This window comes from Corvus cornix, chromosome 8 (genome assembly GCF_000738735.6).
Source record: "Corvus cornix cornix isolate S_Up_H32 chromosome 8, ASM73873v5, whole genome shotgun sequence".
NCBI classification, from domain to species: domain Eukaryota; kingdom Metazoa; phylum Chordata; class Aves; order Passeriformes; family Corvidae; genus Corvus; species Corvus cornix.
The window spans coordinates 995,489-1,010,315 of record NC_046338.1 but is presented as its reverse complement, the minus strand read 5'-3'; the positions used below and the strand labels follow the sequence as shown (position 1 = coordinate 1,010,315).

General features: G+C 50.9%; 1 protein-coding gene across 2 annotated transcripts; it reads left to right on the top strand.

Annotated features, from left to right (window-relative positions):
- Positions 1–1,471: 1,471 nt before the first annotated feature.
- On the top strand, positions 1,472–13,923 carry LRRC40 (leucine rich repeat containing 40). 2 transcript variants are annotated; one of them, XM_039556241.1, is made up of 15 exons: positions 1,472–1,640; positions 2,099–2,280; positions 2,550–2,623; positions 3,331–3,460; positions 3,821–3,944; positions 4,183–4,325; positions 4,783–4,955; positions 5,745–5,835; positions 8,064–8,109; positions 9,378–9,486; positions 9,998–10,105; positions 11,234–11,344; positions 12,112–12,189; positions 12,349–12,534; positions 13,188–13,923. In XM_039556241.1, exons 1-15 carry the CDS (start codon positions 1,487–1,489, stop codon positions 13,291–13,293), a joined length of 1,815 nt encoding a protein of 604 aa, XP_039412175.1. In that variant the 5' UTR covers positions 1,472–1,486; the 3' UTR covers positions 13,294–13,923. The 2 variants fall into 2 exon arrangements, with proteins under 2 accessions (XP_039412175.1, XP_039412174.1); XM_039556240.1 differs by lacking the exon at positions 1,472–1,640 and having other exon boundaries at positions 1,882–2,280.
- The last annotated feature ends 904 nt before the right edge of the window (positions 13,924–14,827 follow it).

Genomic DNA, 14,827 nt, shown 5'->3' with positions numbered 1-14,827 from the left:
AAGCAGTACAACACTGGGGTGGGAAGTTGTCTTTAATGTTACAGGAGAAAAAAAATAGTATTTGCAGTTCATGGAGTAAAAATCACGCTATTTCCGGATGAGCTTGTTGCTTTTTGTTAATGTGCTTCCCCATAAACATTCCTGAATGTAAACAGAACAAGCCTGCCTTATTAATCAAGCTGAAATTCTGCCGCATCTGACTCATAAAGTAGGAGACACCCACTATCCTCCCTTACTAAGTATTACAACATTTCCACTTCTGAAATATCACAGATGCCGTATCTCGTACTGAATTGCCGAAAGCATATTTCAATTCCAAATTTGAATTTGACAGCAATGTTCCACGTGGAATTTACGTTCATTTCCAGGAGCACATGAAACTGAATGCGATGAAACCAACAAGTGTTTTTACCAAGGGCCCTGAGGCACAGAGCACTCACCTTCTTGAGTCCATAAAAGCCATTTTTAAGCACCGCTGCTTTTTTTACTAATCAGTTGAAATATCCAGTATTTTCTGGGTGTTTCTGCCTCCACTGAGAGAGGAGAAAAAAAAAGGGGGGATTAAAGAACACTGGTAAAACACTAATGAGGCCAATATCCTTAGTGAAGAGCAAGTGCTTGAAGTGTGTTTCCTGAATCACATACTTGACTAATGTAGTTAAACCTTCACCAATTACTTTTAATTCCAGCGGATCTACGCATAGAAGCGTTTTTCAGAAACCAGAGTGTTTGAAACACGAATGTGCTGTTTGAGAGTGAAAGGAGCTACAATTCAACACGGGACATTCCTTTTTCATCATCCTCCTCTCACTGAGAGCTGCTGGTAGGACCTGCACACACGAGGCTGATTCCATGTGCGGCTTCAGATGGGATCTTTGGGGAGAAATCCTTCCCTGTGAGGGTGGGCAGGCCCTGGAACAGAATTGCCAGAGAAGCTGTGCCTGCCCTGGATCCCTGGCAGCGTCCCCAGGTTGGACATTGGGGCTTGGAGCAGCCTGGGACAGTAGAAGGTGTCCCTGCCCGTGGCTGGGGGTGGAATGAGATGGACTTTAAGGTCCCTCCCAACCCAAACCACCCTGAGATTGTTGAGGCTGGAAGAGACCCGGAAGATCATGAAGCCCCAACCACCCCCAGCACCCCACGAGGCTGCAGTGCCACTGCAAACTGGGCTAACGGGGAAAGGAAAAAATAAAAAAATGACGTAAAAGCGCCTTTTCATTTTCTGTTCCCCGTGTGTCCGCGTACAGCACCCCGAGTAGGGCGGTCCGGCCTGGCCGCCGGGACACTCGGAGCGTTCCGGGTCTCCATTTCGGCTCCGCGGGGCGGGAAATGGCGGCGCCGACGCTGGGCCGGCTCCGCCCGCGGGGCCCCGCGCGGCTCCGCCCGTGAGGCGGGCGGGCGGCGCCGGCTCCGGGCGGCTCCGGCTCCGGCTGCGGCTCTACCTCGGCTCCGGCTCGGCCCCGGCCCCGCTCGGGCTGTGTCGGGGATGGCGGCGGCTCGGCGGGCGCGGGCGGGCGGTGGCGGCGCGGGGCCGGGGTTCGGGCGGGCGGCCGAGCCGGCGCCGCTTGTGCCGCAGGGGCTGCTGCGGTTGGCGCGGCGCAGCGGGCAGCTCAACCTGGCGGGACGCGGCCTCACCCACGGTGCGTGAGCCGGACCCGCCCGCGGGGCCCTCCTGCCCCGCACCTCGCCGGCGCTGCTGCCCCCCGGGACACCGCGGGGCTCGGGCTGCGGGCAGCGCGTCCGGGCGGGGCGGGAGCGGCTCCCGGGGAGCGCCATCTGCTCGCAATCGACTCACTTTTGTCTGTTTCTGGCGTGTTTCCATCGGCTTCTTGTCAGCCCTGCAAAAGTGTGTCTTGAACACAACGGACTGCAGGGTGACTATAGGGATGTGTGTACTGTATGTATATATGTATTTATGTATGCACATGCATGTATACATCCACGTATATACATCCATCTCTGTATATGATTGGAACTAGACGATCATTAAGGTCCCTTCCAACCCACTCTGTGATTTTATTTATGGAAAGCACGCTGATAGTGGAAGCTTGCAGCAAACACCTTTGGGGTTCAGCTGACGCCTGTGTTTGTGCTGCAGTGCCCGAGCACGTGTGGAGGATTAACCTGGACGTCCCGGAGGAAGCCCAGCAGAACCTGTCCTTCGGAGCTGCCGATCGCTGGTGGGAGCAGACGGACCTGACCAAGCTGATCCTGGCCTCCAACAAGCTGCAGAGCCTCTCGGAGGATGTGCAGCTGCTGCCTGCCCTCACCATGCTGGATGTGAGTACAAGGATCCCTTGGTGCTCTGACAATACTTCCACGTAGGAGGTGGGAAAACGTCGTCCTGGATCTTTGTTTTCCGTTTCCCTGGTGTATTCTTTCACAAGGGCCTGGAGTGCCAGGACAAGGGGGAATGGCTTCCCACTGCCAGAGGACAGGGACAGATGGGATCCTGGGGAGGAATTGTTCCCTGTGAGGGTGGGGAGGCCTGGGAAAAAGCTGTGCAAGGTACAGATTAGTAACTGTATTCTAAAACCTCTCTTTTCCAGGTGCATGACAATCAACTGACATCACTCCCTTCTGCTTTAGGGCAACTTGAAAATCTCCAGAAACTTGATGTCAGGTAAGGCCATGGTACAGAATAAACGTGAGAAATACTACAGTGACTTTCAGGTGTGAGTGAGAGATGGCAGGACATCAACCTTTCTTTCAAAAAATTAATTCCAGATTACTCACTGTAGAGTATTATTATATATTATATACTATATATGTTATAATATGTTATATTATCAATTTTGGATCAAAACTGGTGGCCTTGTATTTGTTGAAATTGTTTTCACTGATATTCAAAGTCACACTTGCTTGGAAGATGTAAACAGTGATATTCTGAATAATCATACACAAAATATCTGCATTTATTTGCTTCAGTCTGGCAGTTCTGAGGATAAAATATTTCCAGTCATGAATAATGCACATTGTAAATAACTGTGTAGATCTTGTTTGTGCTGGAAGGTTCAAAATCTTCTGTTTACTGGGGTAATTTTGTAAATTTGTGCACAAGGAGAGGTTATGCTGCCACTGCATGTGAGAAATACATAAACAAAAAAACCCTGGGATCTGTCTGGAATGTTGTAAATTCAGAGTAGGATTAAAAGTCTTCTTGACCAAGTAAGTAAAGATAGTTAATTGCTCCCAGGAGCCAGGTTTTCCTTACGGGTGGCAGTGTCCTGACCAGCAGGCTGTGGGATGCAAATGTTCTGTGTGCAGTTACATTCCTAAAAACTCCTGAGTGTTCGTCCTTTCCCTTTGTGTTCCATGTTTCCACCCCAGCCACAACAAACTGAGGAGCCTCCCCGAGGAGCTGCTGCAGCTGCCCCGTCTGAGGAGCCTCCTGGTGCAGCACAACGAGCTGAGCCTCCTGCCCGAGAGGCTGGGGCAGCTCCTCACCTTGGAGGAGCTGGTAAAGCACAACTTCAAACCTATTTCTTTGTTTGGAAAGGATTTACCCATGTTTCCCCACTGCCAGTTAAAAGATCCTGTGGATTCAGTGGCAGAACTTGGTGAATATTCCAGTGACTGTTCTAATGTCAGTTATTGCATGGTGGGGTTTGTTTTTAGTTTGTTCTTGGTTTGACAAGTATTTTGGGAAGGCTGAAATCCCCAGTGATCTGGCAGCCCTGGGAGATTGTTTCTTCTCTCACACTTGTGCCAGTTGTCAGCCATCTAATTTTACTGTTCTGCCACTAATTAACTTTGCACTAGCAGCACTCCTGGGATGTTCTCAGACATCTCTCATCTCTCTCTCTGTTTCAATCTGCAGGATGTGTCCAGCAACCAGCTCACAGCCATTCCCACCAGTTGTGCTCTGCTGGTGAACTTGGTGCGGCTCAATTTGGCCTGTAACCAGCTCAAGGAGCTGCCTGCAGATCTCAGTGCCATGAAAAGTAAATCACTTTCCTCGAGTTACTAAATGCCAAACAGCCAGTGCTGTGCTTATGTTCAGCAATACAGTGCAGGGTTTTAAAATACATCCTTGAGGAGTTACTGTTTTCTCAAGAAAATCAGAGTTGTTGGCAAAATGTTGTTGCCTTTATTTCAAATTAAACCCCAGGATAATTATGCTGCTGTAGAAAGGTATTTTTATTTTCTCCTCTTTCTGTCACTGCATGTTTAACTCCACAGGCTTGAGACTGCTGGACTGTACCAAAAATTACCTGGAAACAGTACCTTCTAAACTAGCAACCATGGCATCCCTGGAGCAGCTTTACCTGAGGAAAAACAAACTGCGTTCCTTGCCAGAGTTTCCCTCCTGCAAGTTGCTGAAGGTGAGCTGGGAATGGCTGCTCTGCTGGAGATGCATTTGCTGTGAACTTTGAAATAGTGACAGTTACTTTGAACACAAGCTTTTGTGAGGTGCTGTGATCAGAACCAGATGGCAACTCTGTGCTTAGAACTCTGTTTAATGCATCCCCACGTGCAACTTCTCTTAGTGTCCTCATTGTTCCGCCTTTTGAAAGATGAGTTTGCACAACTTTCCAGATTTGGAAAATAAAAAGTATTTAGGAGAGGAGTGGCTGAAAGCTGGATCTAATATTGCCTGCAGCAGTTATTTTTTATCTCTGGGAACGTTTTCTGGATAAATTCACTTTGTTCATTATCGTTTTTTTCTTTGTAACTACAGAGAAAAAACACATCATCATACTGATGACTGCTGGTGTCATGATTTAGGAGAGAAGTTATAAAGTAATTTGGCCACAGTAGTGGTGCTCTTTGTTCCCATAGGAATTGCACGCTGGCGAGAATCAGATTGAAATCCTGAATGCAGAGAATCTGAAACAGCTGAGCTCCCTGTGCGTGCTGGAGCTCAGGGACAACAAGATCAAGGCAGTGCCTGAGGAGATCATGGTGCTGCAGAAGCTGGAGAGACTCGACCTGGCCAACAATGACATCAGTAGGTAATAGTGGCACCTGGGCTGGGGCTGGGTGGTGGCAGCTCCTCCTTCCTGGGGGAAGGGCAGTTAAGGAATGACTCAGTCATAAAATGAAGGAACCCTCTGTATGTTGTGGGATTGCTGTGATCAAACTGGGAGTTCTTAAATGTTCTGTGTTCTGTGTGTGACGTACATATGACATGGAAGCACTGTGAGGAGCAGCTGAGGGAGTTGGGGAAGAGTCGAGCCCCAGGAGAGGCTGAGGGAGTTGGGAAGGGGCTGGAGCCCCAGGAGAATTCCTGAGGAAGCTGGGAAGGGGCCGGAGCCCCAGGAGAGGCTGAGGGAGCTGGGGAAGGGGCTCAGGCTGGAGCAAAGGAGGCTCAGGGGGGATCTTGTGGCTCTGCACAAGTCCCTGACAGGAGGGGGCAGCCGGGGGGGTCGGGCTCTGCTGGCAGGGAACAGGGACAGGAGGAGAGGGAACGGCCTCAGCCTGGGCTGGGGAGGGGCAGGGTGGACACCAGCAGGAATTTCTGCATGGAAAGGGTGCTCAGGCCTTGGCAGGGGCTGCCCAGGGAGGTTTGGAGTGCCCATCCCTGGAGGGCTGGAGGTGGCACTCAGTGCTTTGGGCTGGGGACAAGGGGGGATCAGGCACAGGTTGGACCCAGTGGTCTGGGAGGGCTTTTCCAACTTAAATGAATCTGGGATCCTGAATCTTCTTTGAACCTGAGCTTCAGAGTCCCGTCTGACCAACCATTGCACGTTCTTTAACAGTTGGTTTGGAGCTGCTTTGGAATCAGTTGTTTCCCTCTGCAGGTTGCCTTACACACTGGGGAACCTCCCTCAGCTGAAATTCCTGGCACTGGAGGGAAATCCTTTGAGAACCATTCGGAGAGACCTGCTGCAAGTAAGCACTGGGGCTTGGTTGTGTGTGAACATTTGTGCAGGAAGGACCTGGAGCTGCTGGAGAGAGTCCAGAGGAGGCACCAGAATGATCAGAGAGATGGAGCAGCACTGCTGGGAGAGTTGGGATTGTTCAGCCTGAAGAGGAGAAGCTTTGGGGTGACCTCACTGTGGCCTTGCAGGGCCTGAAGGGCCTTCAAGAGAGCTGGAGAGGGACTTTGGTCAAGGGATGGAGTGACAGGACAAGGGGCAGGGATAGATGGGATATTGGGAAGGAATTGTTCCCTGGGAGGGTGGGCAGGCCCTGGCACAGGGTGCCCAGAGCAGCTGGGGCTGCCCCTGGATCCCTGGCAGTGCCCAAGGCCAGGCTGGACATTGGGGCTGGGAGCAGCCTGGGACAGTGGGAGGTGTCCCTGCCATGGCAGGGGTGGCACTGGATGGGATTTAATATCTTGTCTTAATTAAGGATGTAGGATTCAGTTGTCTGTTCTCTTGTAGGAGAAGCAGCAGAAGGAGGGTGTGAGTTGTTCCTGAGAAAAGGAGTCCTCAGGGCAGCAGGGAGGCTGGAGCATGGGCACTGCTCGTGCTGCAGAATTCCCTGTTATTTCTTCCCTCTCAGGCCCCTCTCCTCAGTGGTGTTGTACATTCCTACTTCTGTGCCTTTGCCAGGCTTGTAAAATCAATGTTCCTAAAGCTCTGGGATGCTCCAAAAATAAGCAGCACTGACAAGTCTGTGTTGCAATGAAATCTCTAACATCTGTCAGGAGGGGGAAACCCTCATGCGCCTGACTGAGGGAGCAGAGTGTGCACTGAGTTAATGAGCACTTGTCCAAAGTGCTCCTGGAAAGGAGTCTGAGTCAGGGCTGCTGGAGTCCTGCTATTCCCTGGATTACTGAGGATTTGCTGCTTCAGCTGGAATTGTCACTGCTGGGCTGTATTTGCCACCTGGAGCAAAGGCCAGGCACGAGGAGTCCGTCAGGCTGTGTTCTATTTGCGCTGCCTGGATCCATCACCGGCACTGTAAATCCACGTGGCTGCAATTTTCTGTGCCTGGCTGGATTTTTCACACTTGGTTTAGAGGAGCAATTGATGGAGGAGCTTTAGGGCTCCCCAGGTACTGCTTGGAGCAGGTGGATACTGAGATAAAGGGCTGGGGTGAGTGCAGTGGAGCAGCAGATTCTTGTCTTCTCCAGCCCTGCCCAGCTCACCTTCTCTTCCTCAGGCCTCTCACTCCAGTCCCAACCCCATTCCTGGTTCTTGATGAATTTCCAGTTGATTTCTGTTAAATCCTGGTGTGCTTTTGTTACCTCCCATGCCATCACTTAGCTTTGGAGCTTTGCCTTGCTCTCTGCTTTCCTCTCCACGTGTGTGTTACTGAGGTTTGAGTTTGACCTTCACCTTTCCCTCGCAGCTTCCCAGCTTGTTCCCTGTTGGCTTCCCTTGCCATGCTCAGCACAGCCCCACCTCTCCCTGCCTGTCTCCTTGTGACAATTCCTTCCTTTCCAGCATCCACATTCCCTTCATCTCTCTGTGTTCATCCAGTCTCATAGGCTGTGTCAGCTGGAATGAGAAATGTTCATTCACATCCAGCACTTTAGGTCAGTCCCTGGTTCTGAAACCTGTAAAATCATACCCCAAACCTGCCTTTCCCCTAAAACAAACAGTCCAGAGGAGATTGGGCTTCACTACTCACAGGTTATGCACGTGGCAACTGTGTCTCACCACTGGAAGTTGCTGTGAGAGGACTGAGGGAAATCTTTGGAGCTGTTAAAAATCCCTGCAAATTCTGCCAACTGCTGTGATTTTCCCAGAGTTTATAATTTGGGCCATAAAAAAGTAGCAGAACAATGAGCAGTCGGCTTCACTGACAAACTGTAGATGTCTTCTCCACAGCAAATTGTGCTGGAGCTTTTTTAAAGGGAAAATTAAGCTCATGGGAGCTTTTTTCCTTGCTTTTGGAAGTGACAAAACTCTTCACATAAGGAGCTACAAAAGTGGAGCCTGAGGCTGTCCTTTAGGATCAGAAATTTTCAGCTGGAATAAATAAAATTCCAGCTAAGCAAGTTCCCAGGCTGCTGTGGAGGAGGGTTTTGCTGTGGAGGAGGGTTTTGCTGTGGGATTTTCAGTGAAATTTTTAGTCAGGAGTGCTGTGGGATCCACCTGTGTGCTGGAATTGTCCCCCCAGCTGCACAGACACTGCTGAGTGACTTGGGTTTTGTTTCTTTTTTAAAGAAAGGAACCCAGGAACTGCTGAAATACCTGAGAAGCAAAATCCAAGGTATGTTGCTTTCTTCTGCTGCATTTTAAAGAGAATATTCTAAGAAATTAAAATAAATTAGAATTTAGGACGTGCAGTTGTTTAAATCCAGGTCCCCCCAGTTATCCTGCAGTAATGATTTCCTTTACTCAACAATTTGCTGTGATATTTCTGTTTCTTTTTCTTATCCTGTTAGCTAATACTGAATAATAAACATTCTTAATTGAGGATTATCATTTACAAACCCAATCTCTGGATGTTTGGCCTCTGTATTTCGAAGGGGCCTCAATAGATGGCTCAGGTGCCCTTGCCAGTGGTGTGAGTGTTCCTTTCCCAGGGGGTCTCTGCACTGGCCAGAGGATGGCAGCATTAATCAGCCTCAAAAATTCCTTCCAGACATCCTCTTCCGTGGAAATCTGCCCTGTGAACTTGACAGGAGTTCATGGAATGCTCAGTGTGGTGAACTCCCAGCAGGGAATACCACTGTGGAGAACACAATTAACTCATGTCTTGCATGTCCAGCAGTGCTCGTGGTTTTCCCCTGCCTCTTAGGGCATCCGTGGAGCTAAAACGGTGCCACTCCTGTTTCTGGAGAGATGTAAATTGGAAAATTCCTCTCTTTTTAGCTTCTTTCTGCCCCTTTTGCCCTTCCTTAACTACTTGTGGTTGGGCACAGTTGTTAGTAGGCTTTTATTGCTGGATGCTGCTGAGTTTCCAGAGAGTTTTGCTGGATTCCTTTGAGTGGAAGTTGGATTTATGGAATGGTTGGACTCGCCCTGCTCAGCTGGGTGGGAATTCCCATTTCAGGTGTGCAGGAGCTTTTTCATGTGGATTGTGGGGAGTAATCAGAAGGAACTTCATAGAGGGGGGTTGGTAAATACTAATGCTTTAACTGGAGTTGTGGTCAGATGTGCTGGTGTGGATAAAGCTGCTCTATATCATCATTTCCAGTCAGAATTCCCTTTTTTCAGGGAATTTCAGAATTTTTGTAGTTTCCAGCTCCCTACCCCATGGAGCAGAGCCTCACAGAGCAGCTGCCACCAGCACATCTCTAGTACTTCCTCCCCTGCTTTGCAAAGTCCAGGTCAATCCTTCTCCCTCCCACACCCTAAAAGAACCCCCAAATCCAAGATGGAAAAACCCCTTTATAAGGAAATGATGGAAATAATCCGAATCTGATGGTTTTCAGTTGAGCCAGAGTAGAGCAGGATTAGAGGGGGATGGTGGCAGCTGCCTGGGGCCACTCAGAGCAGCTCAGCTGTGTCACTGCACCCCTCTGGTGTCCCCAGATGATGGACCTGGCCCCAATGAAGAGGCTCCTGTGACAGCCATGACTCTTCCCAGCCAGTCCATGGTCAACACCCACGCCATAACCACGCTGAAATTACTGGAATACAGGTATTTGGGAATAGTACCCATTCCTGAAGTTGTAAGAACACTGTCCTGTTTCATGCTTGTGGGTTTTTTCCCCACCTTCATTATACACCAAGCTGTCCCCAAACCCTGCTGCATGGGAGCATTTCCCCCTTTAATTCCTGTGCTTGGGAATAGGCAGATTTGGATTGTGGGGTTGGAACTATTTTTTGTATTATCAAATATCCTGCAATAACTCACTGAAGTGCTGAATCCCAGCAGGTGCTTTTAGTACCTTTGAAACTCTTTATGATTTTCACTAAGTCCCAGAACATCTTGTAGTAGGGGACTGCCTGCTCAGTTATTCCTTAGATGGACCTGGAATGGTTGGGAAAGGGAAAAAAGTCCTGTTTGGTGACACTGTGGACATGGGGCAGTGGTGGGAGCTTTCTGCAGCTGTTAACCTGAGTGTTCTACTCCTAATATTCTCTAAAAGAAGGCAGAAACGTGCTGTTAATTAGCAGGCAGTGGTTAATTGGTGTCACTTCTGTCCCAGTGACAAGCAGGCTGCCGAGATCCCCGCTGCCGTGTTCGATGCCGTGGGCACCAATCCCGTGGCCACCGTGAACTTCAGCAAGAACCAGCTCCGGGAGATCCCCCCCAGGTACTGCTGGGAAGGGCATTCCCAGCTGGGATTTGCTCTTCTGCCTTTGTTTCAGCATCCGCTTCTCCCCCTGAGCTGTTGGGGCTCTGTGTGCACACAAACCCGAGTGTGAGGAGGCACCAGTGCCACCCTCGTGTGCAGGGGGGCTGTGCAGTCACCGCTGCCAGCCACAGCCAAGGAAAAGCTTTCCCTGGCACTGCTGGGAGGAAATCATCCCTCTGTGTTAGCAGGGAGGTTGCTGTGTCTCTGGGAGCTCAAAAAATCATCCACACTGATTTTTGAGGACACCGCCACTCTTGTGGGGGTGATTTATTCCCAGGTGGGGTGAACATTGAACCTCTGGCACAGACAGCTTGGAGAGGTGCAATCCCTGAGGGAAAAAAGGCTTCTAGAGACTCAGTTTTGGGAGCTGCTGCTTGTGCACCCTGTGCTTTGTCACTTTTTGTGTGAGAGGCTGCTGCTTTCCCTGGGATAGGTGTGGGGGAGTGTGCAGCTGGCTCAGAATTCCAGGCCGATCCAGACAAGAGACAGGAGTGTCTTCTCATTTAATTGCTTTTTGTTTTGGGGCTAAACCAGAGATTCTGTTTGAGGGACTCAGCAGGGAACTTCTTGAGCTGTTAAAACCTTTACACCAAAGCATGTTAATACAATAGATGCAGCAGATACTCCTGCAATTTGTAACAGCACAACAATGAGCAGAAACAAAAGATGGGGAAAAAAATAGGAATTTCTGTCAGGTTTTTTTGGCTGCAGAAGAAGGTGGGTAAAGTCTGTGTTAAAACATCTCCAGGGCAGGAGGTGGCAGTGATGTCACCTGTGCTATGGTCTCTGCAATAGCTGCTGACTGCATTTACTGAGGAGGCTTTGGTTGCATCATCTGTGAGAGAAATCAGTGAGAGAAAGTGCAGTCTGATAAGTGTAGATAAATGATTTGAGCTTTGCCTTACCCCAAGCGTAAGGCTGGAGGAGCAGCAGCTCCCACAGGTGGCATCCCATGGTCTTCCCAAAATCCCTTCAGAAAAGCCAAGAAACACAACATGTCCTTGATTTGTGGAATAAACCGGGGGTAGTAACTGAGAATGCAGCCCTGAGCTTCCATAATGGAAGCATCTTCCTTTTGTGCTTCAGGCTTGTGGAGCTGAAGGACTCAGTCTGTGATGTCAGCCTGGGCTTCAACAAGATCTCCTCCGTTTCCTCGGAGCTGTGCCTGCTCCATAAACTGACACATTTGGATCTCAGGTTGGTGATGTGTGTTGCACTTCCTTCCCTGGGATCTTCTTTCCCTGCCTCCCTACGCCAGCCATCTGTTCCAGTGGGATGGCAGCACTGAAATCATCTCTCACTCCCAAAATGCCTCCATGGCAGAGCCAGAATAGGACGTGGCCTAAATTTGGGCCTTGCTTAAAAAGCAATGGACTGGTTCTGAGACTTGTTGGAGGAGAGATCCTGCCTCAGTCAGGAAAGGGTTCTGAGATGTTGCTACTTCAAAACACTCCCACCACCCCCCAGGAGAAAACCACACCAGAAAATCCTGGGAGTTAGTATGGGGAAGGTGCAGATTTTGTTGCACTGCCAGAAACAGAGGCAAGAGCTGGTTCCTTGTTGTCACCTTGCCTCCTCTGACTCCTGAGAAATGCTCCCAGCATTGTTTAGATCAGGACTAGCTCAGTGCATGGATTTTGGGGAGGTTTAGAGTGACCTGACTGATTCACTTTGGCTCCAGGATCTGTGTACTTTGATAAGCTTTCCTCTGGGAACAAGGAGCTGAATTTCAGGCACGTTTGTGGAGTTGGTGGGTGCTTGGGAATCTTTAGAGGACAGGCTCTGAGTGTCTTCCTGGCAGAAATGGGAATCCATGGCATGCTCCTGCCCCCGTTATGGGGCAGGAAACTGGCCCCAGACTGTGTAGCTGATCAGCATGATCAATATGTTCTGTCCTGGGGGTTCTCAGCCAAAACCCCAACTAAGTTTAGTGATTGTTGTTTCGTCTCTTCCTCTGATAACAGGAACAATGTTCTGACAGCCTTGCCCGAGGGGATGGAGGCACTGAAAAGGCTGCACACAATAAATCTTGCTTTTAATAGGTGAGCAACTGTAGGTTTTTTTAATACAACAATAAAAAGAGCTGGGCTCAATTTGACACAATTTTCCTGTGGTGTGAGAACCAGGAGCCACTTCAACCAGCTGGGGGCTCCTGTTTTGAATGCCCTGTTTCTGACCATCCCTCCTTTGTCTTCCTGAAGATTTAAGGTGTTCCCCAGTGTCCTCTATCACCTGCCAGCCCTGGAGACCATCCTGCTCAGCAACAACCAGGTGGGATCCATCGACCCTGTGCAGCTGAAGGAGATGGACAAGCTGGGAACGCTGGACCTGCAGAACAATGACCTCCTCCAGGTGCCCCCAGAGCTGGGCAACTGTGAGAACCTCAGGTGTGTGGGGTCATGGGGGCCTGGTTATAAACGCGTGTTCTGTATGGATTCTTCAGGGAATGTTTCCTAGAGGAAAAAGCGCCTGTTGGCAGGGCATTGGGTTTGCCCAAAAAGGGTCACTCTGAGCATTTGTAGAACAGGGCAGTTTCTTCCATAATTTCTTCCCTAATTTCTCAGTATTGCAGGGAATTGGAGGAGTTGTTTCATCATTTAAAGCTGATGTTGAGGGTCTGTTGGTTGTGTGAAGCTCATGGTGGAGCTTTGGGGGGGTCACATTTCCTGTGCTCCCAGTCATGCTGCTGGTGCACCGCCTGTTGAGCAGGGAGGTTGGATCAGCTGACCCCACTGCTCCCTTCCAGCCTGAGCCACTCTGGCATTCTGTTTCTATATTCCAGAGTTCTTTTCTCACTCCTCCTGGTAGAGGCTGAAGGAGTGGGGTGTGTGCTACACCCCCACTGATTTATCAGTGTAAATTAAAATTCAGCTCTCTCCAAAGCTGAGCTGCTGTGAACGAGGGAAGCAGAGACCCAAACTCCTTCAGCAGGACAGCAGAGGCATTACTCAGGAATTTCAAAGGCCTCAGAAATCTGTATGCAGTGGATGAGTGCGTGGGTACAGGAGTTTTTATCCCAGTAACTAATCCCTGTTTGCAGGAGCCTGCTGCTGGAAGGGAACCCGTTCCGTACGCCCCGCGCCGCCATCCTGGCCAAGGGTACGGCTGCTGTGCTGGAATACCTGCGGAGCCGCATTCCCACCTGAGCCCTGGGCATTCCCACCTCAGCCCTGGGCATTCCACCTGAGCCCTGGGCCCTGGCCTGGCCCTGCCACCTGAGCCTGGCCGAGGGCACGGCTGCACCGCTGGAATACCTGCAGAGCCGCATTCCCGCCTGGGCACCACAGGACAATCCAGGTATCCCTGTCCCACCAGCACCCCTGGGCTCTGCTGCCTCCATCCTCCTCCATCCTCCTCCTGCTCCTGGCTGGGAGCCTGCCCGGCCACGAGCCTTTGTTGCAGTGTTAAGAACCCAACCTGTGAAACATTCCCTGCCCTCTGCATGTTCCAGCAGGGGTTTCAGCGTCCCACACCCTGTTTACACTGTTTGTGATAAAGGACAGCATGGAAAGCTGCCTTCAGCACAGCCACGGTGCTTCCTGCAGCTGAGCTGGGGTCGAAGAGAGTTGGCACCATCAGAAGGTTGGGGCCAAAGGCAGAAGGGAACACTGTGGTTTTTGTATCCCTTTTTTATCTTGTTTCATTGCTGTCCCCAGAACTGCCCCCGCTGCGAGTGTGGTCGAGTACTGGAGCTGTGAGGTGGTGAGAGGTGCCCCAGGGGTGAGAATGGGGCTGGTGTTGGCAGCTGCAGCGAGACAATAAATGTTCCCCTTGGATGTCTGCTCTCGGTCCTTCAAGCTGTAACTGAGCTTTGTAGACAGGAACACTGGGAACTTCTCTTGTTCAAACACACTTCCAACTGTCCTGTAGGTGATACCCTTAATGTAATAGTGCTGCCCTGTGGGTGGGGACTCCATCACCTTCCAGTGCCTGAAAACCCCTAGCATGGAGAAATTCCTGCTGGTGCCCACCCTGAGCTTCCCCTGGCCCAGCCTGAGGCCGTTCCCTCTCTCCTGTCCCTGTTCCCTGCCAGCAGAGCCCGACCCCCCCGGCTGCCCCCTCCTGTCAGGGACTTGTGCAGAGCCACAAGGTCCCCCCTGAGCCTCCTTTGCTCCAGCCTGAGCCCCTTCCCAGCTTCCTCAGGAATTCTCCTGGGGCTCCAGCCCCTTCCCAGCTCCCTCAGCCTCTCCTGGGGCTCCAGCCCCTTTCCCAGCTCCGTTCCCTGCCCTGGACATGCTCCAGCCTCCTCAGGGTCTCTATTGCAGACCTGGACACAGCCCTGGAGGGAGGGTCTGTAGCACAGCAGGATTTAATACAGTTCCACAGTAAAATTCCCCGGTTTTGAATGTGTCCAGATGAACACAAAGCACACTGAGCTCACCCTCAGTTCTCCAGGTGTGGGAATTGCATTCCAGCTGCAGCAGGGATGGCTCAGGGGGCTCAGGCCCAGCTGCACCTGCCCGTGGTCCCCAAGGAGGGGACCAGAACCTGGTCCTGGCTGGGAGGGAAATGGGAGGCACTGACCTGTCTGGGAAAGGGTTTGGGGGAGCAGGAATGGGAAGGACAGGATCTGTCCTGTGGGAAATACGTGGCAGTGCCTGTGTGCAGTGACAGCAGGGGCCAGCTGGAGCTCCAGGGGCACTTCTGCAGCTCCTTGGATGATGGAACTGCTGCTGCCCT

Coding starts and splice junctions, on each gene's coding strand:
- LRRC40 (XM_039556240.1), top strand. CDS start 1,900: ATGTATATATGTATTTATGTATGCACATGCATGTATACATCCACGTAT. Junction 4,956..5,744: donor GCCAACAATGACATCAGTAG/GTAATAGTGGCA, acceptor TTCCCTCTGCAG/GTTGCCTTACACACTGGGGA. Junction 12,190..12,348: donor ATAAATCTTGCTTTTAATAG/GTGAGCAACTGT, acceptor GTCTTCCTGAAG/ATTTAAGGTGTTCCCCAGTG.